This window comes from Sminthopsis crassicaudata, chromosome 1 (assembly GCF_048593235.1).
Source record: "Sminthopsis crassicaudata isolate SCR6 chromosome 1, ASM4859323v1, whole genome shotgun sequence".
Taxonomy (NCBI): domain Eukaryota; kingdom Metazoa; phylum Chordata; class Mammalia; order Dasyuromorphia; family Dasyuridae; genus Sminthopsis; species Sminthopsis crassicaudata.
Genome location: NC_133617.1, coordinates 175,466,205 through 175,488,547, shown reverse-complemented (window position 1 = coordinate 175,488,547; position 22,343 = coordinate 175,466,205). Strand labels below are relative to the sequence as shown.

Below are 22,343 nucleotides of genomic sequence, written 5' to 3'. Positions count from 1 at the left end.
TAAATTTAGAAAAATATGGAAAGACTTGAACAAAATAATAAAGAACAAAATGGGCAAAACCAAGAGAGCATTGCATATGGTACAGCAATATTGTTTAAGAATGAATTAGGGGGCAGCTAGGTGGCGCAGTGGGTAGAGCACCATCCTTGAATTCAGGAGGACCTGAGTTCAAATCTAGCCTCAGACACTTAACACGTCCTAGCTGTGTGACCCTGGGCAAGTCACTTAACCCCAGCCTCAGGGGGAAAAAAAAGAATGAATTAGAATAAATAAGTTATCTTGTCTATAATGAACACACAAATTAAACATAAAGAACATATGAGAAAGACACTAACTGCATCTAGAGAAAGAACTAATAAATAGAAGTATGCATAGAATAATTTTACATACATACATATCTATTTGTGTCTAATTTAGCCATCCATAGGGTGACAAAGAGGAAAGAAAATTAAAAAAAATTATATTATAGTTTTGTTGTATGTTTGAAAGCTATAGCAAGTTGTCAATATTAGATTTGCAGCTTCATGTACAATCACTTTTTTAAAGTCTTATTTTGCTGTAGAAATGTTTATGTTACTTCACAACTGAAAAATAAAATTAAAAAAAAACTTGCCCCCTAATACTTAGTTATTTCCTCACAGACATAATGCCTACAATTTTGGTAGTTGCCAGGAGTGGTGGTCCCCAGTGGAGAATCAAAAGAATTGTGATTAGACTCTTTCTTCAGTTTTGATCAGTTGAGAGGAAAAAATATGCTTAGTACAATCAAATGCTTTGTTGCCTATAAGAATATATTTATATTACCAATATTTGCAAGGAGGGAAGGGAAAGTGTAAGGGAATTTTGCTAAAAAAATTTCAGTGACACCCTAAGCAGCAAATTATGGCAGAACATTATGAGTAGTAAAAATTACCTTGGGGTTCACAATATTTTTTTGATGCTGTTGAAAGGAACAAAAATGTTTTTCATGAAACAAACCCCACTGAAAACCATTTCTGTATATTAAAATAATGCAGATTATTAAAAAATAAATATGAATTGATTGACTACAGATAAGCAGAGTAAAGAGTCAAGATAGAGAATATGGATAGGGCAGAAACTCCTACCAATACAAGTAAGCATAAAAAGTTAAAAAAAAATTGCTTAGAGCACTGAAGGATGATGACTTGTCCACTTGTCATATAGGCAGCATTTATCAAAGGGTTTTTGAAAGAATTATATTTAAAAGACATAGAAAGAGCTTAGCACCTGCACATCCTCTAAATTGTATTAATCCTTGTTTAACTTCTGCCATTTTCCCTAATCTTCTCAAAAAACTCTTTAATTTTAAAAAAGTCCCCAAATATAGAACTATTTGTAGCTATCTGCAAAATCTTGATATTTTTTAGGCAGCTATTATCAGCTTCCCACCCTTATCCTTTATTACTTGTTACATTATCCATTGAGAAATCTGGTCCTATCAAAAGAGGTTGCTGTATTTGGCCTTTCTGGCCAAGGATTCTTGGAAGGATTCTCCTTCCATCCAATCCCTTTAGTTATAAAACTTTGCCCTTGTTTAGGGCAAAAGACTCCTAAAGCACAGGGACCAAAAGCATCATGTGTTTCCTTTCTGACTTCATTTTTCAATTAGGACCTCTTTTCCTAGGTGATTATTTATTGAGGACTTCCCATTCTTTAGCGCCTACTTAGAAGTATAGAATTTTAGAATTGAAAGGTATTTTTGGGATGATGCTAAAACCCAAAGGGTTTAAGCAATGGCTCCATAGTCACAGAGCTAATAAGTCCTTCACTAGTAAGACCTAGAAAGGACATGTAGATGACTCCTGGGCCTAAAGTTAGGAACGTTCATCTTCCTGAGTTCAAATTGGGCCTCAGATACTTAGTCTCTGGATAACCCTAGCAAGTCACTTAATCTGTTTGCCTCAGTTTCCTCATCTGTAAAATGAGCTGAAGAAGAAAATGGCAAAGCATTGTAGTATATCTGTCAAGAAAACCCCAAATAAGGTCATAAAGAGTCAGACATCACTGAATAAAAATAAAGGATCTGAAAGTCAACTTTTACTATAGGATAAACTTCTCCAGTATCTTCTCTTTACAATGGACAAGCCACCATCATTTTATGATTGCTATCTGTAGGGATAGCTCTTATGTAACTGCTTATCAGAGGTATTTCTTAAAGGAGCCAAACTTTTTTCTTTCTGAATTGCTAAATATTTATTCTGAACAGAATGACAGGATGCATTCAAAGAAAGATATAGTTGTTTTCTCACAGAGAGGCACCATTTTAAAGCATTATCACACTGAAAGGTAGCTGTGGTATATTGAAAATCTGCCTTGGGGTCAAGATAACCTAGCTTCAAATTTTTTCTTTGTCATATACTGGCCTTAAGTTCTTGGACACTACGAATATAAATTGTGAATAATAGTTGGTTTGAATTGGTAGAAGAAATTCCCTCACCAGGGATTTCCTATACTGATGAAACAATAAATTGGAATTAAAAAAAAATCACTACCTTAGTATAAGTAAACCATCTGAGAGAAGGCTTTAATTGAGGACTTTGGGAGAAAACCTGAAGATACTGAGTATTTGAGGTGGACTGTGTTAGGGGTACCACCAAGAAAGGGAGATGACTAAAACAGGGGGGCTCTGGGTTTACTAGGGAACTCCTACAATCTGCCTAGTACAGCCTACTCATGGATACTTTGTGTAGGCAAGAAAGAGACATCGTGCTCATGAAATATGGAATGTTCCCAGAATGTTGGAATAAAGATTGCTATTTATTCATGGGATTAAAAAAACTGGTTCTTGAGCTTCCCAAAGGCAATGAATCACTCCCTTTTTAAAAGTCTGGTAAAGAGCAGCTAGGTGGCTCAATGGATAGAACACTGGCCCTGGAATCAGAAGGATCTTAGTTCAAACCTGATCCCAGACATTTATTAGCTGGGCAAATCACATAACTTTGACAGCCTCCTCTTCTTCTTCCCCCCAAATCTGAAAAAGTGATAGGCGATCTCAGAAGTAAGAACAACTGGATTAAGATTCTGTTCTTCTATATTCTGATTTTGTGACTTTGGGCAAGCCATTTGATTATCTGACTAAAACTGACTATTTAATCATTTGACTAAGATGGTAGAAATGCAAAGAAGCAGCTAACTTATATTGGCAGAAAAAGTTTTCTAAACTGTTATTTCCTAATCACCTGGCATACTAAACCAATCCGTGGAAAGAGTAAATGAAAACTGTTAGAGGGCTTTAGGACAAAGCTGTGCTTTCATTATTTATCTCCACAAGTTAGGAGTATATCATTGAAGAATTGAAGACATCCTGAGGAAGTTTTCATGGGCAAGGACTGTCACTTATTCTTGTGCAAAATGTCAATTTGTATCTTGTTTTAAACAATCTCCTCTAGTGAAAATATGATATTTCAGTACTAGTGAAATGGTGAACGGTGTTAAAGGTGACTAATGCTTAGGGACAGCTAGATGGTACAATGGACTGAGTGCTAAGTCTGGAGTCAGAAAGACTCCTGAGTCCAAATATACTTATTAGCTGTGACACTTGGCAAGTTACTTAATACTGTTTATATCAGTTTCTTCATCTGTGAAATGAGCAGGAGAATCAAACAGCAAATCACTCCAGTAAATAAAAATCCAAGAAAACCCCAAATGGTGTTATAAGGAGTCAGATAAAACTGAGAAAACAACTGGATGACAAAAATAGATGAGGTCAAAAGGGACTGGTCTGTTTCTGAATTGATGATATTGAGTTTGAAAGTATTCAAGGCATCTCACTCTTTCTTCCTTGGATATTCCAATCCCTTTTATTCATTTGACTGAAAATATGGAATGGATAGAAGTTTGTAAGGAAGGTATTGATGCAAATATCTCATGAGATTATGAGAAAGAACACAATGAAGGGCTAAACCCACAGAACTGGCTCAATCAGTAACCGTGTTCCATAGTCTTTCTTTCCCACTGCCAGTTTTGTGGGAAACATGACAGTGAGTAAGGAATGTTGGGGAAAACACTGGATTTGAATTAGAGACCCGGGTTCAAGCACAGCTTTGTTCCCTCTCAGTTGTATGACTCAGGAAAAGTATTACACCTCTCTGAGTTTCAGTTTCCCAATTTGTAAATTATGGAGTTTGGACAAGATGTTCTGAAATTTAAATTCTATGAGTTTCAGACTAGCTCCTTTATATACCTATTTTCATATGGACATAACAACTGATCGCTGTTTGATTCACAGTGATGCTGTGAAAGCATTAAATATGTAAAGGATCTTATGACTGTATTAGGCTATCAGAATTATTTATAATATGGGAAGCTAGGTGGCACATTACATAGAGCACCAAGCCTGAAGTTATCTTCCTGAGTTCAAATCCAGCTTCAGACACTTACTCAGCTGTGTGAAGCTGGGTAAGTCACGTAACCCTGTTTGCCTCAGTTTCTTCATCTGTACAATGAACTGGAGGACAAAATGTTAAACCACTGCAGTATCTTTCCCAAGAAAATCCCATATGGGTTTATGAAGTCAGAAATGACTGAACAACAACTACTTGTAATAGCAATATAACCATATAACACCATCAGCTGTGGTGGAAATACTCTACAAGGAAATGTAGAATAAGCTCAGGAGTTCTGTACTACCCTTTGAAAACATACAAGGAAAACAGTAAGCTGAGAGAAAAACTCCCATATCTGCATTTGGAAACATCTGTCAGGACTGTGACAAAGCCACTATTTCCTCTTGTAATTAATCACATAACTAGCTGGAAGAAAAATAATTATCATTTGTGAAGGATTCCTGTTGATCATGACAATTCAATTATTTAATAAGGTCTTCTGTCATAGAATAATTTGTTTGAAGCGAAGGGATTGAAGAAAAAATACTTCAGTGAAACTTGGAATAATTTCTCCCTCTTGTATTCCTTTGCATCACTTGTTATTTAAATCTGGTTCATTATATGAAGTTTAGCAAACTAGATGGATCTGGGTTATCTATAACTGATATTAAAGGTATAGCAGCTAGGTCATATGTAGGAAAGTAAAGCATAAGAAATTGAGAAAGGTAGGAATGGGATACATTATTAAGAGTCTTAAAAACTAAATGGAGAACTTTATATTTGATCAATTCAATTCAATAAACATTTAGGCATATGCCAGGTATTGTGCTAAGCACTAAGTAGTTGTTTGTCCTTCATTTTCAAAGAGGACCGATTACAGAGTGATATCTTGACTTCAGTATGAGTTACATTTAATTATGGAGGTAATAGGGAGCCACTGGAGTTTATTAAGTAAAAGGAATGATATAGATAAACTTTATGAAAATTATTTTGGCAGCTCAAGTGAAGATAAATTGGAACAGGGAGAGACTTGTGATAGATAAACCTGTTAGAAGGCAACTGCAGTAATCTAGGCAAGAGGTGATGAAAACTTTGGACTAGTATAGTTGTGTGGGTAAAGAGAAGGGGACACATAAAGAGATATTGTGAGGGTAGAAATAGAGGCATGTGGGGTGAGTGCAAGTGAGAAGTTTAGGATGACCCTGAAGTTGTGGGAAATAAAGATTTGGGAATCATCTGTAAAGGGATGATAATTGAACCCGTGAGAACTGCTATCATCAAGTGAGAGAGTGAGAAAGCAAGGATTCTCAAGTAGAAACCACAAACCTTTTTTTCTTTAAAATTTTGATATAACTGTGTTTCAATAAAATTGCTTTATTTCATTGATGACAAGGGATTGTAGATTAGAAGAGAGACTAGGCTATATATAGATTTGGAAATTATCTATATAGATTAATTTTCTTATTAAAATATTCTGTACATATGTAATACTGAATAAACAAAGGATTTTTAAAAATCTTGATCTTTTATTTTCATATCATCTTCATTTCATGATATATCCTTTCCTCTTCCTTGACCCTTACTATAACATATTAGGAATGAAAAAGAGAAAAGAAAAGCATGTCAGCAAAACTAATCAACACATCACATCACCTAACTGTGGCAGTATATTCAGTGTTCAACACTTAAAATCTTTCATCTCTGTAAAGAAGGGAGGAAGGTACATTCTCAGATCTCCTCAGTGGGGCAACACTTGGTTATTATAACAGAAAAGTGTCAGATGAATTGCAAAGTATTGAACTTCAATGTCTTAATGACAGTATATATTATTTTCTTGATTCTGTTTATTTCACTGTATGTTGTTGTTATTTAGTTGTTTCAGTCGTGTCCTATTCTTCATAGATCTACTTGAGATTTTCTTGACAAAGACACTGGAGTGGTCAGCCATTCCTTCTCTGTCTCATTTTACAGATGAGGAAATCAAGGGAAAGAGGGTTAAGTTACTTGCCCAGGATTATCCTACTAAGTGTCTGAGACCAAATTTGAACTGAAGTTTTCCTCGCTCTAGGCTTGGTACTCTGTCCACAGTGCCACTTAGCTGTTTGTCATTATATGCCAATTCATATAAGTCTTCCCCTGCTTCCTTCTGTTCTTCATTCACCATTTTTTACAGAGAAGTACTATTTTATTAATATAAATATTATTATTATAATTAATATAGTGATATTATTATTCACATAACAAATTTATTTAGTTATCCCCCAATCTACAGACATTAAACAAAGAATTTAAAGAATGGATAAGTCTAATGAGAATTAGTGTGGTACAGTAAACAGGGAGCAGACTACAGATTCAAGAAGATCACACCATAATACAGTGTCAAGATCCATGACTTGGTATCACAGGACTTGAATACAGATCTGAGCATTGATATTTATTATCTTGGACAAGTTACTGAAATCCTGTGAAATTCAGTTTTCTCTCTTTTGTAAAATTAGGGGATTGGACTACATGATCTCTTTCTAGACCTAGATTTCTGATCCTAAATTGCATTCCATTGCCAATCTGCTCTGTAGAGGAAATCTCCAAATTGGAAGTTCCTTAAACTAATTAAGTAAGCTTAATATTGTCTGACAGAAATGCAACCTATTTACATTTTTAAGATGATGACCTTTTAATTTAAATATCAGCCTTTTTCCTTTATAATACCAAAGGAAGAAAAATTGCAGCCTCTGCACAAAAGTTGTACATTTCTTGTGATTTGTATTTGTGTTCAAAATTAAACATAAACACCCCCAAAATATTTCTGTAATTTGCTAACAAAAAATTTCAAAGCGCCTTATTGTATATATATGAAAAGTTATCTCAAAATTCTAGTGCATAATGTAAATGAAATATTCATTTGAAAGCAGTCAGTTCTATTCTTTCTTTTCTTGGCTAGGTGCCCTCACTCATCCTCTCTACTTGTGAGAGCTGTTTGATCAGAGGTAGGGGTGTATTGGAGTTAGCTCACACTGAAAATTTAATTATCAACTTTAAGGAGCTAATGTGACCTACCACAAACTCAGAAGAAGATAGCAATGTCAAAAAAGCTGCATGTGAAGACTCAAAGGAAAATGTGAATTGATCTCAGGCACACACAAAAAGAAGTTTTGGAAGAGCTCAAAAAGGATTTTAAAAAATCAAATTATAGAGGTGGAAGAAACATTGATGAGATACAAGAAAATTCAGAAAAAGATTCAACAGCTTAGAAAAGAAAGCACAAAAACTAAAAAGTAAGTCTGCAAAAATTGACTGAAGAAAGCAATTTCTTTAAAAAAGTAGAATTGATCAAACAGAAAATAAATACAAAAATTCACTAAAGAAAATAATTTCTTAAACATTAGAAACTGCAGAAGTGGAAGCTAATGATTCTACAAGACATCAAGGAATAATAAAATAAAATTAAAAGGATGAAGAAAGAAGAAAATGTTAAATATCTTATTGGAAAAACAACTGACTAGAAAAACAGATCCAGGAAAGATAATTTAAAAATTATTATACTACTTGAAGCCATGATCAAAAAAGGAGCCTGAACATCCTATTTCAAGAAAAACTGCCTTGCTATCTTAGAACCAGAAACTAAAGTAGAAATGGAAAGAATCTACTGATCATTCCCTGAAAACTCCCAGAAATATTACAGTCAAATTCTAGGTCAAGAAAAAATACTGCAAGCAGTCAGAAAGAAACAATTCAACTTTTGTAGAGCTAAATTTAGGATTTCAAGGAATTAGCTTCTATATTGAAGGACTGGAGGTCCTAGAATATTATATTACAGAAGATAAGGGAACTAGAATTGCAAACAAGAATCACCTACCCAGCAAAACTGAATGTAAACATTTAGGAAAAAAATGAGTTAATCAGTGAAATCAAGCATTCCTGATGAAAATACATTCCTAGTAAAAAATGTTATTTTCAAATACAAAACTTAAGAAGGATAAAAGACATAAACAGGAAAAAGAAAACATAATGGATCCAATAATATTAACATTCCTATATAGGAAAATAATATTTGTAACTTTTAAGAATTTTATCATTAGATAGAAGACATGGGTGCAAGTTGACTTTGATGAGACAATATCCAAAAACACAAAATCCTCAATTTTGAGGTGAGAAAGAGGATTGCATTGGGAGAAGAAGGAAGGGAAAGATAGGGTAGAAAGGGAAGGAAGATTGGGTGACGTAGTAGTCAGAAACCAAACACTTTTGAGGAAGAAAAGAGAAAAGAATGAGCAGGGGGAAATAGGATGGAGGAATATACACAATTAAGTCATCATAACTCTGAATGTGAATAGGATAAATTTACCCACAAAATGGAAGTAGCAGAATGACTTACAAACTAGAATTCTACAATATGTTGTTTGCGATGTATTTGAAATAGACACACAAACACAAACAGGATAAAAGTAGGGGGTTGGAGTAGAATCATTATATTTCAGCTGAAGTTAAAAAAAAAGGGGATAGAAATCATGATCACAGACAAAACAAAAGCAAAAATAGATCTAATTAAAAAAGATAAGACAGGAAACTATACCTTGCTAAAAGACATCATAGACAATGAAGTAATTAATCATAAATGCACCAAACAGTATAACACCTAAATTTTTAAAGAATTTAAATGAATTAATGGAGGAACAGAAAGTAAAACTGTAGTGGGGGGGGTCTTGTCTTCCCCCTTTCAGAATTATAGAAATCTAACAATAACAACAGAAACAGCAACAACAACAACAACAACAACAAAACAATAAAGAAGTTGAGACAGACCCGTGGAGAAAACAATGTGAATGGAAAGGAATATAGATCTTTCTCAGTACTATATGACACAAAAATTTACTTCTAACAATTTTGATTATGTTAAATTTTTTTGAGTGTGCAAGTGAAATCAATACATTAAGACTAGAGAGTTTAGCAATTTTTTATAGTAAGTTTCTCTAATAAAGGTCTTATTTCTTAGATTTCTTTGTAGAGATCTGAGTCAAATTTATAAGAAAATACATCATTCTCCAATTAATAAATGGTCAAAGGATGTGAATAAACAATTTTCAGATGAAGAAATTAAAGCCATCTATAGTCATATGAAAAAATGCTCTAAATCACTATTGATTAGAAAAATGTATGTTAAAACAACTTTGAGGTACCAATTCAGTAATATGACAGAAAAGAAAAATGATAAATGTTGGAGGAGATATAAGAAAATTGAAATATTAATGCACTATTGATTGGAATTGTGAACCAATTCAACCATTCTGGAAAGCAATATAGGAAATATGTTCAAAGGACTATAAAATTGTGCATATCCTTTTATCCAGCAATACTACTACTAGATCTATATACCAAAGATATTTAAAACATTTTTAAAAAATATTTTCTTTTACAACATGACTAATATGAAAATGTTTTGCATGATTGCACATGTATAACTTATGTCAAATTGCTTACTGTTTCAGGGGAAAAAGGAGAGGGAGGGAAGAAGAGAATTTGGAACTCAAAACTTTAAAAAATAAATGATAAAAATAATATAAATGGAAAAAACATTTCAAAAAAAGGTCAAAATTCTTAAACTGGCATCCATGAACAGATTTTAGTGGGTAGGGAGAGGTATGTGAACATGGAGGGGAAAAAGATACTTCTTTATTTTCACTAATCTTTTATTAAAATTTTATCATTTACTTCTATCATGAATGTATGTGAAAATGTCTTTTATTTTGAGATAATAGATTGCCAAAAGGATCACAAAGATGATTAAGGACCTGTTTTAAGTAAGAATAAGATTTTGAGAGCAGAAAAAGGATGGTGTTGTAGAAAGACAATAAAGGCTCAAGGTACTTGTCTCATCCTAATTCTGCCAGTATAAATTATTCTAATTCATTAAAATTCTCTGGACCTCAGTTTCTCTAAAGTGACTAGATGAGTTTTCAGTTTTGTTCTGGTTCTGAAATTCTGTGATTTCATTAAGGAAGGCTCTCTATTATAACATTTAGGGAGCCTAGTGTAATTTACTATATATACTTAAGAGTAAATAAAATTATATTTCTTTAAAACAGTCTATAAGGTAATTTTCCACCAAATTAGTTTATCCCTGTTAAATCTATAAGTTGAATGAATTACTGAGGTTGGAAAAAAGAAAAATTAAGGGCAATGTAGTTACGTAACTGGATAAGAGCAAGCACTGAAGGTGGTAATAAATAATAACAGCTTAAATTTATATGATATTTTAGTTGGCAAAGCACTTCACAAATACTATCTCATTTTCAAGAACATTAAGGGCCATTATATATCATTATGCGCAGTTATCTGTCCTTTTTCTTTTCTAAGGATAGAAGTAAAATTTTTAAAAAATTTACATAACAGCATGGAGGATTTAGATTAGATTTTTAAAGGAGGGCTTCAAGATCATAGAAGAAAGCAGGGAGCTGGGATAAATAAATGAGATTATGGCTTATTCTCTGGAGAGCTTTTAATAACAACAAACACTCCTCAGGTTTAGGTGGTTTTTCAATGCTGTTCTGTTTCTGGTAAGAGGATAAACTCAGTTTCCCCTGAGATCCCTTTTAGTCCCAGTAACATATAATAATTTTTGAAATTACTTTAAAATGTTGGAAATTTCCAATCTATTTTTAGCTTTAATTTCATTCTGCCATAATGGAGCTGCTACTTTGTCTATAACTTACTTGCATTTATTTTAGGCAAAGGACCTGCCAAATATTCCCTTTTATGTCTCTATCTTTTCCCTCCTCCCTCATTTCCCCCCTTTCCCTCTTTTATTTTCTCTATTTTTCTGTCTTTGTCTCTCTGTCTCTCTCATAATTATTTATACTAAAAATTCCTTTAAATGTAGGAATTGCTCCCAACCCAAAACCTTATCTATAAAGATAATTCCAGATGCTATGTATTTTTAACATTTGTTGTAGGAAGCCTATACCAACAAATCTCTCCCCAAGCAAAATCAATTGAATTTTAACCTAGCTGTGTATAATTGTTTCTTTCAACTTATGGTCATTAGATATTGGGGGGAAAGGTGAAAATTATTATTCTTAGTAGTAAAATATGAATACATTTAATATAATGAGTCTATGGTCATTATCAGTTTTTCTTACAGTATTTTGAAGAACTTATATATTTAAGAAAACCATAGGAGAGCTAGGTGTGAGGCAATTTTCACATTAGCTATATTAGAATTACAGATTTTAGAAATTGGAAGGGACTAGTAGCTTAATCCCTATCTCAATTAGAATCCCCTCAATAGCACTTCTAACAAGTGGAATTCACTATGTAGTTTTTGAGTGGAAACTAACCACTTTTAATACTTTAAGGTATATTAAAGATACTTTTCAATATCTTTAATTTTAGATAAGCTTTTCCTTATAATGATCCTAAATTAGCCTCTCCATAACTTCCACATAAGTTCTTAGTTAAGCTTTCTGTGATCAAGGAAATCTTTCATCCCCATGACAACCCTTAAGATTCAGATATCTCTTTTCTACACTAAACATCTCAAATTTCTTTAATTGGTCCTCATGAGGACCTCTTTAAAATATTAAGAGGGGAATTATGTCTATACCCAAAATACTTTATACATATTCTAATTTGGTTGAAATTCCTCTATTATTGTCCCCAGATTTGCCTTGTTTCCCTTAACCAGGGATACTCTTTTCTATCTTTTAAGGTCTTCCATACTAGCATTTATGCATTTCATCAGTAATCCTAAATATGCTAGGCCCAAATTAGTTAGTATAATTCTTGTCCACATGGCTTAATAACTAATCTTCTATTCTACTACTTCTTTAATATTTTAGGGCTGTAAATCCTTATATAAACTAACTAGACCAAATAAAATTAAGGCTGGCAAAAGATATATGATATCATTAGTCTGGGAACTGCTTCCACCAACAAGGATCATAACCCCTTCATGCTTTAGAAGATAGCCTTCATGAATAGCTGTGGCTAGAAAAATTGATCACTTTGGCCAACTTTCTGATAATGAGCCTCTCCAAACTTTGCTTATTCAGCCCACTTTTACACTGTTCATTATCAGCCCTGCCTGAAGCTTTTCACAGCCTGTGAGAAGTTGGGGTCAGATAGTTCCACTGTGCTCTGTCCTGGCCAGATTGCATTTGGACTACTGGATTCGATTACATATGCTATATTTTAGAGAGAGCATCAATAGGTCAGAGATTGTTAAGACAAAGGCTCATTATAGGAAGACTGGTTGCAAAAAGTGGGCTATTTAGTTTAAAGAAAAGATAATTCTGGGGAAAACAATGGCTATCTTTATATCTTTGAGGGGTTAGCTTGGGAAAAGTGGACTATTTTATTTTGATTGGCCCTAGAGTACTAAATGGATGTAAGTGGCTAAAAGGAATATCATGACTCATAAAATTTTACATGTAGAGCTTTTTGGAGGCCATTGAGTCCAACCTCATCATTTTTACAGAAGAGAAAACTGAGGCACAGAGAGGTTAGGTGATGTGCCCAGGCTGACTAAATTAATCAATTTATTAATAGGAAGTATCTGAGATGGGATTTGAAATCATGGGTTCATAACTTTTAGACTCCATGTTGCCTCTTTGCTTGACAAAGAAAAACATACTAAAAATGACAGCTCTCCAAAATGGTGTGGATTGTCATTGATGGATGACTATTTAATCCTCAGATTGTTAGGAATTCATGTTTCAAGAGTGAGTCAGGCCAGAGGACCCCTGACTCTGAGATTTCATGAAAATGCATCCACATATGCTGTGATTCCATTTATTAGCTGAAAAACACTGATTCCTCTTACCTTTATCATAGATTTCCTTCAAGACTCCTCGTTTTATAAGCTCCTCTCTGCTTTGTCGCATTGATATTTTTCTTTCCAGGGCTATAAGAAAATGACAGAGAAAGATATTTGAATCAGCACAAGCACATTGCAAAAAAGCAATCCCATTTTAACAAGTTAAGTTCAGCACGCCAATTCATTACACATTGTTCTTGCTCATGACATCTCTTCACAGATGGCGTTTTTCTTTGAAACCTCTAGTACATATGCATTATTTCCCACTTAGTCCATGCTTTTCTTTCTCCCCTGCCACCCCCTCCTCAATCGTTTGAAAATTGATGTGGAAGTATCAACTCCTCTGATTCTACTTCAGTGGGTCAGGAGTGAAGTCTGAGTAGCAACAAAGGGGTAGAGGAACACAGGCCTGTGGGATGTCCCACCTGTGGCTGTCCTGCTATTTGGCTCATCTTCACAGCAACCAGGAATGAACTGCATACCATCACACAAAGGTTTCTCCATCGCTCACCAGAGCCAAATGTTCAAGAGAGCTTGTGAACAGGAGTCAGGTAGACACAGGAGTGTACCACTTGGAACAGTGGGAATAAGAGAGATGGATTCAAGTGGGAAAGACGCCTAAGCCCCGGGGAAGAGGGAAACTAGGAATAGGATAAAAGGGTAAAGCAAGGCCAGAAAGCTGGGGGACTGTCTAAAAGGAAGCCCTGGAGCCATCTTTTAACTCATGGAATAAAAGGAAATCATTCTAGCCACTGCTAGTAGAAGCTTTGCCTTCCCCCCCCCCCCCGAGGCAATTAGAGTTAAGTGACTTGCCCAGGGTCATATAGCTAGGAAGTATCTGAGCTCAGCTTTGAACTCAGGTCCTCCTGACTTCAGGGCTAGTGCACCACCTAGCTGCCCCATCAATAGAAGCTTTGGAATGTTGAATGTGATAGATGTTTTGGTTAACCTTGTCTCAGGTTTAGAAACTCAACAACTTTTTTTTGGAGGAGAGGCAATTAGGGTTGAGTGACTTGCCCAGGATTACATGGCTAGTAACTCTCAGAGGCCCCATTTGAACTCAGATCCTTCTTAAGACCTCTGTTCTATCCATTGTACTATCTAGCTGCTCCACAATAACACTTTTAAGAAAGCAATTAGCCTTTAACAAAAGTGACTTATAAAATGACAAAGGAAAATAACCCATTCAGAAACAAGATGGAGAGGAGAAAGAATAAATGGAAGACAACTTACTTAAATGATATTTTCTCACAATTAGTTCAAATAGGTGGCAATAAAGGCAGTAAAAAAGTAAATAACACCTCAACTTTGAATTTATATTAAAGAATAACAGCATTATCCAAACAATTAGAAGAACTATGCTGTATATAGCTTATATGTAACTAGCTATTTACATATTATCTCCCCCATTAGAACATCAAGGTTAGAAAATGCTTAGAACATGAATATGTTCTAAGTCTGATGAGTTAATAGGATCTTGGACAAGCCATTTAACTTCATGGATTTGTTTGCTTAAGTGATGTCTAAGCTCTTTGTTGTTGTGCAGTGTTCACTTTTAAGTCATGAAATTTAAGCCTGACATTCAGTTTAAGTTACTTTCCATTCAGTTTGTTACTTTTCTCTGAACCCTTTCAAAAAATTTCCTTTCAGTTTAAGCTATACTTTTTTTCCCCCTCTGTACCCTCTGTTCCTCAGAGACATAACTAAAATTTCTTTAAATGGTGTGGATGCTACTAAGCGGGATGGAGGTGCAAGTGAGAGTGGTAAAAAGCCCAGCTTGCCAAGGACGGCACAGGCACGCTAATGACCCAGAGAGTCCTGCTTTTGCCCCCATAACACTTGTGTGTGTGTGCCTATGGAATTGGTCCAGATGATACATGCCACAAAGATGAAACACTGACGGCCCAGGTGTCTGCTAAAGATACATAGTAGCACAGGTTGGTAGATGAAGGTTGATATGTAAGAAAAGTAGTTTCTACAATGAGGAAGCAGACACAACACATGCTGGCATTTTTCTGTAGTTAATTGTTCTCCTGTCCCCATGCTTGTTACTACCACTAGAATGAACAGTAAAAAATTAGTTTGTAAGTAGACTTTAGTACCTTCCCTCTTTTCTCCCTCCAATCCATCTTTATCATAGTACTAGACTAATTTTGCTCACATGTATATCTGAGCATGTTTCTCCTTTGTCCCAAAACCTTTAACAACTGTGACTATTGTTTCAGAGAAAAAGATGAGCCATTTCTTTGCCAAAGTGCTCTACCCCATCTTCTCCTGTTTCTGGGAGAAGCTTACTCTGTCCAACATTCCTTCTCTCTTGCTCATATTCAATCTTTCCCTTTCTACTGGCTTCTTACCCACATGTTCAGGTTTCTTAAAAGATTTCTTTTTAAATATTCAGATGAACTTATGTGGCCTTTCTATTCACCCAGGCTAATATCCTACATCTTTTTCCTTTCACTGACAAGTTCCTAGAAGGAATCATCTTTCTTTACTGTCTTCAGTATCTCAAACTTCTCAAACATATTCACTCAATTTCTCAATTTCTTGCAACTTGACCGCTAACCCCTACCAACTAAATAAAATCGACAATCCTTCCCCACATCGCCAGTGTTCTTCCTTCTTTCTCTTCCCCCTCTTTCCCTGTACTTATTCCTACCAATTTTCTACTATTCTACTATTTTCTATAATTCCTACTAATTGACCTCTTGCTCCAGTCTTGAGTTCTTTTTGATTTTAGCTCACTTATCTAATCTATAATATGTTCCTCTTCCAATTTAATGTCTTTAATACCACCTTCCACCTAAGGTATTTCACCTTTCTTATTTCAAATAATTCACACATAATTCTTATCTTGTGGTACTATTTCTAATACCACTTATAAAATTACAAAATAGTTAATTACTATAGTTTTATAGAGAACATCATCATTGCCCTGAGAAGGGCTATAAAAAAAGAGGGCCTTATTATCTGCCTCTGAATATTTTAAAAGAGTATTGGATTAAAAAAAACAAAACAACAACAACAACATGAAAAAAGGGAGAGGAAGGCTTGGGATGGCAAAGAAATAAGCTATGATGTTTACCCTTCCTGCCTAGCCAACATAATAGTTATTCTCTTGTCCATCTTGAAAAGTATCTGCTATACTTGGACTTTGGGAATGAGGGCCAGTTCCTAGCACTTTTTTGTACACAGAAACTGAATCAAATGTTGAGAAGAAAAGAAGTGAAGAAAAAATATTAACAGGCTTGTTAAATATTTGCTACATGTCAGGGACTGGACATGGGGATGTGAAGAAAAAAAAAACTGCCCTCAAGGAACTTAACAATCTTAACAAAATAAAAGAAAAGAAGAGGCTGGGGAAGGAGAGAAAGGTAAGACGGGAAAAAGGTGAGGAGCTAAGACCCACTGTCTAAAAAAGGAAAAAAGTGCTACTTCCACCCCCTCTGGTAGTGAGGAGAAAATGATAGTGGTTTGATTTTGGGAGAGAGGGTGGAGTTGGTTCTGGCAATCTGGCATGTGGGAAGAGAAATGTGTGTAACAAATAAGGAGACTAAAAAGAATTGTCCACATATTTTAAGGCTGAAAATCTACTCTAAAATACAGGCATCATTTTAACATAATACTTAGAAAAACAATACCCAAAGCCATATAGAACATGATGATCACTGTATGAATAGATGCCCACTAAAGAGCAATGGAATATGTCAAAAAAAAAAATGAAATGAAATTGGCCTCCTTAGCACATAACTAAGACAGCTAATAAAAACAATTCAAATTTAACAGAAGAGAGAGAGAGAGGCTTACTAAAGTAAGAGCCATGATCTATAACCTCTCAAATAAAAGCAATTCCAAATAAAGGTACTTGAACAAGTTTGAAAAATAATTAACCAGAAGAACTGCAGTAGAGAAACTAGAACTTGGATACGACCTCCCCCATATGAAAATTTGTAAATATCTTAGACCAGATGGCAGGCATGCAATATTAAAAAAAAACACAAAAAACAAGATACATCCAAACCTCTCTCATCAGGAAAGAACTAAATTTCCAGCTTGCTGAAGGCAATTTGTTAGAACAAACTGCAATATCAACACAGACAAATAAACCTTCAGCAAAGCATGAAACTCACTATCTCAAGGGTCAGTTAGATAGAAAAAAATCCAAATCATAATAAGCTAGGCTTAAAAATGATTCTATTTCAAGAGTCATACAGTTAGAAAACAATCTAAGTAATATATTATATTATATTACATTATATTATATTATATTATACGAGTGTGTATGCCTTTGAAATTTATTGTACATAACATTGGACACAGAATCATTTTATTGTCACATATTTTTAATGAAGAAATAGACACTTACATGTCTATAAAAATGAGATTTATAGACACCTGAATTGTTTATATGGTTCTAGTAAAAGTAATACCTTTACATGAGTGATTAAAGTTTAAATAGTGGCTTTCTTTCAAATGTCTTATAAGGTAGTGCAAAATATCATTGACCCTTGTTATAGATGAAGAAACCATGGCTCAGTGAAGTCAATGGACTTACTCAAGGTTAGAGAATTATTAAGCTTTAGATCTGGGATTCAAATTCAGATTTTCTGACTCTTAACACTATCTTTCCCAGAGGAATTGAGACATATCTGCCTCTGTTTGGGGTTTTCTTGGCAAAAATAATGGAGTGGTTTACCATTTCCTTCTCCAGCTCATTTTATAGAAAAGTAAACTGAAGCAAACAGGATTAAATGTCTTGTCCAGAGGAATACAGTAAGTAAATGTCTGAGACTGGATTTGAACTCAGAACTATGAGACTTCCTGATGCCAGATTTGGCACTCTATCCCTGTGCCACGTAGCTGTCCATATCTTATGAAAATGCTGTACAAATACTAGAGTCAGCAGCTGTTATAAGATAGAATGTCTAGCCTGGAGTCAAGAACTAAGTTTAAATCCAGCCTTAAACACTAAACCAGCTGTATTATTCTGGGCAAGTTACTTGATCTCTGCTTCAAGTTTCCCCATATGTGTAATAGAGATAATAATAGCACCTATCTTTTTTAGTTTGTTGTAGGGATAGCATGAGATAATATTTGCAAAATGCTCAGCAGAATGCCTGGTACATAATAGGTACTACATAAATTCTTATTCCTTCCTCTTCCCCTCTACAATGTATTGGAAACAAAGGAAAGAGGGACAAGCAATGCAAAGAGAAGACATATAAATTTGAAATGATACCCTTACTTCAAAATATCATTTCATAAAGAAAAGATATATAATCTCCTACAGTTTAAAGTCCCACTCTCTAGATTATCATCAGAAAAAAAGCCAAAGCTTACTGTTATGTGAACCAGAAAATTATATTTGTATGGACCATTGACATTTTTTATTTTCACCAGACTCAGAGTATCAGACAGTCCCCATGAAGACCTGAGAACTTTGATGAAATATTGAGCAACTAAATAAGGAAGGGTTTACACAGTATATGACTAGCAAAAGGGGAGTTTATCATCAGGCATAAGCAACAATTCCAGAAAGAATTCCAGAGAGATTTTTGTAGTTAGAGACCATTTGAGAATTAAGATAAAAGGATTGCTTATGTGCACAGGCTGGAAAATTGGTTGGTTTTACTTTTCAAGGTTGAATCAGTATATAGTTGATTCTGCTGGAAAGAAGGAAAAGGAGAAAAAAATAAAAAAAATCTTTTCAAACAAGAGGACACTAATTGAATTAAGAGAGAGAGTTGAAAGCTTGCGTCTCATATCACAAAAAAGTTGTCCATATTATAAGAACTGTGCTTTTATCCATAAAAAAAAACTAGTAATTCAATAGAAGCAACAACCCAATTGGAGCTATCAGGAGCATAGCTCAAAAATTCCACCTAAAATGCATTGATCTCATTTTTATAGCTGTACTTTTTCCAGCTTTTGCCAAGATACATTAGAGAACATTTTGCTGCTTTAAAGTTATTTCTTAATATTTGGAATTCAAATTAGTAGCTTCTTAAGATATGTGAATCACAGGATAGAGCTCTGCTATTTTCTGGATGAACTAATTTGAAAGGTCACCTAACTTTCCTAATGCCTGATTTCCCCATTTATAAAGTGAAAAGGTTGTAAAGGGGTCAGAGACAAGAAGAAAGTTCAATATATGTGCCAAACTATTCAAAAGAGATTTTTTTTAGTGGAAGAAAAGAATTGGAAATAGTGTAAAAGTTCGCTGATTTAGAAATTGCTAAAGAAACTCCAGAATATGAATCTAATGTAATGCTATTATGCGGTTTGTTCTTGTTTAGCTTATCAGTTGTGTCTGACTCATTTAGATCTTATTGGGTAGTTTTTTTAGGCAAAGATAGTGGAGTGGTTTGTGCCATTTCCCTCTCCCGCTCATTTTACAGATGAGGAAATTGAGGCAAACAAGTTTAAATGAATTGCTCAGAATCACATAACTAGGACGTGTTTAAGGCAGGATTTGAAATTAGGTTGCTCTAACTCCAGGGCTTGAATTCTATCCACTGTGCCACCTGGCTACCCCTACAGTAAAAATTATAATTTTGAAGAACTCAGAGAAATTGGAGAAATTTTATATGAAATGAAGCACTTATTACAAAGAATGATTAAATTTTGGGGAATGGGGAAGGACTACATATTTATTCAAAAATTATTGAGATATTTAGTATGAATAAAAAACCTAATGAAACTTATTTAAATTAATACAATTATTAAAATGAGAACATTGGGCTTCCACTTTTAAATCCAAGGATCTTATACATGAAATACATCTGATGGAGATTACTGTCACTACCTTTCAAATGATTCTAGTTGGTAAGATTTTCCTATAATAGCCTCTATTTTCCCCTCCTCCTTCTAGAGCATTTTTCTAAAAAAAGTTAATAGTATTTTATTTTTCCAATTACATAAAAAGACAATTTTCAACATTCATTTTTTGAAAGATTTTGAGTTCCAAATTTTTGTCCCTGGTGATGTTAGTTAGAATAAACAGACAGTAAAACTATACTAATGGAGTACCTCAACCTCTCCCATTCAGAAGTAGGTACATATAAACACAAAATAACCTGAAAGAAGTTAAGGAGATGAATAAAATTTTAGAAAAGTTAGACATGATAGACTTCTAGAGAAAGCTAAATGAGAATAGAAAGGAATATACCTTTTTTTAGATACATGGCATCTACACAAAAATTGATTATCAAAGGCATAAAAACCTCACAATCAAATGCAGGACAGCAGAAATATTAAATGCATCCTTTTCACATCATGATGCAATAAAAGGCCATGAAAAGAAAGATTAAAGATTAGTTAGAAACTAAATAATTTAATTCTAAAGAATGAGTGAGTTAAACAACAACTGTAAATAACCAATAATTTCATTAAAAATTGACAGTAATGAGACAACATGCCAAAGTTTGTGGAGTACAGTCAAAGCAATACTTAAGAGGAGATTTTATATCTCTAAATACTTAGATGAATAAAATAGAGAAAGAACAAATCAATGAATTGGACATGCAACTAAAAAAATCTAGAAAAAAAAATCAAAATTCCCCAATTAAACTCCAAATTAGAAATTTTGAAAATCAAAGGAGAGATTAATAAGTTTGAACATAAGAAAACTATTGAACTAATAAGTAAAACTAAGAAATGGTTTTATAAAAAACAATAAAAATTGATAAACTTTTGGTTAATTTGATTTAAAAAAAAAGAAAGAAAACCAAATTACCAGTATCAAAAATGAAAAGAGTGAATTTTCCATCAATGAAGAGGAAATTAAAGCAATGATTAGAAGCTGTTTTGCCCAACTATATGCCAATAAATCTATCAATCTAAATGAAATGGAAGAATGCAAAAATATTAATTGTCCAGATTAATTGAAGAAATAAAATACTTAACCTTATTTTAGAAAAAATAAATTGAACAAGCCAACTTTTTCTCCCTCCTTTCCTTCTCTCTCTCTGCCCCAAGATGGCAGGCAATACAATTGTTCTTGAAAACGACTTTGACATCATGGATATGATGCCATCCAAGTGAATTGGAGTTAAGTGAGGGAGGGCTATTCAAAGACACCTCTCTCATTTTCCTCTCCACAGCCATCTGTGCCCATTGGCAAGATACAAATTAGGAAGACTGGAAATGGCTCTGGATACAGTGGGGAATATTGGCCTTTTAAAGTCAAGCTATTTAATAAGTCTTAGTCTGACTGAGGCAACACCTTTTAGAGGATTAAGGCAAGGCAAGAATTGAGGCAAAAAAAAATCTAAGAAGAGAAAATCCTCAGGGTTTCTGGTCAAAACAAACAATTGCTATTTACATTCACTCTGACATAAGAAACACTCACTCCCAATTATAAATGTACAATAACATAAAACATATTTCTACATTAGTCAGATTGTGAAAGAAGAAACAGAACATTTGTTCCCCCAAAGAAAACAGTATGCTTTGATCTGCATTCAGAATTCATCAGTTCTTTCTCTGGATGTGGAGAGCCTTTTTTTTTTTTATCATGAGACTTTTGGAATTATCTTGAATCATTTCTTTGCTGAGAAGAACAAAATCAATCACAGGTGATCACCTCACACGTGACTGTGTACAATGTGATCCTGGTTCTGCTCACTTCACTCAGCATTGGTTCATGCACGTTTTTTTTTTTCCTTCTGAAATCCTCAATAGCCCTTATTTCAGAAATAATTTGGTCCTGTCCATTGGGGAAGGTTACATGTGTCATCTCTCTGTTAATGCCAATAGGATAGTCTGTAGCTATCAGGAGCCATTGAATGCCACAGGATTGTCTCCCTTTTGTTGCCAATCCACCCTTACCCAATGTTTCATGTGGCCAGACTAGCAAAACTCTGCAAGGATCTTCTCAGGTCTCTAAGGTTTGCTCCTGAATGTATTTTCCACTAATCCTGAATCTGTAAATTAGAACTTTTACACATTTCTGTTTTGAATGTCACCTTGAATCCTCGAGAGATGTAAGGTGTAGTAGACTATATAAGACCTAGCAGTCAGGAAAATCTGTTCTTTCCACAGGAAAATAATTTAAATTCCCTGTGCCCAAATAATTTTCTAAAAGTTGTTGCTGAGTAGTTAACATGCATGGACAAAGGAGATTTCTATATTAATGAAATCATAGGTTTGACACCGCCCTCTCCCAAAAAAACAACAAAACAAAA

General features: G+C 34.2%; 1 protein-coding gene across 12 annotated transcripts in view; it reads right to left on the bottom strand.

The window, feature by feature from the left end:
* PHACTR1 (phosphatase and actin regulator 1) overlaps window positions 1-22,343 on the bottom strand; it is a 604,015-nt gene that overhangs the window by 126,422 nt on the left and 455,250 nt on the right. For all 12 annotated transcript variants that reach the window (XM_074271825.1, XM_074271862.1, XM_074271817.1 and 9 more), the window contains one exon: window positions 13,165-13,245. In XM_074271825.1, the coding sequence (XP_074127926.1) occupies window positions 13,165-13,245 (81 nt within the window). The remainder of the gene's footprint in view (window positions 1-13,164; window positions 13,246-22,343) is intronic.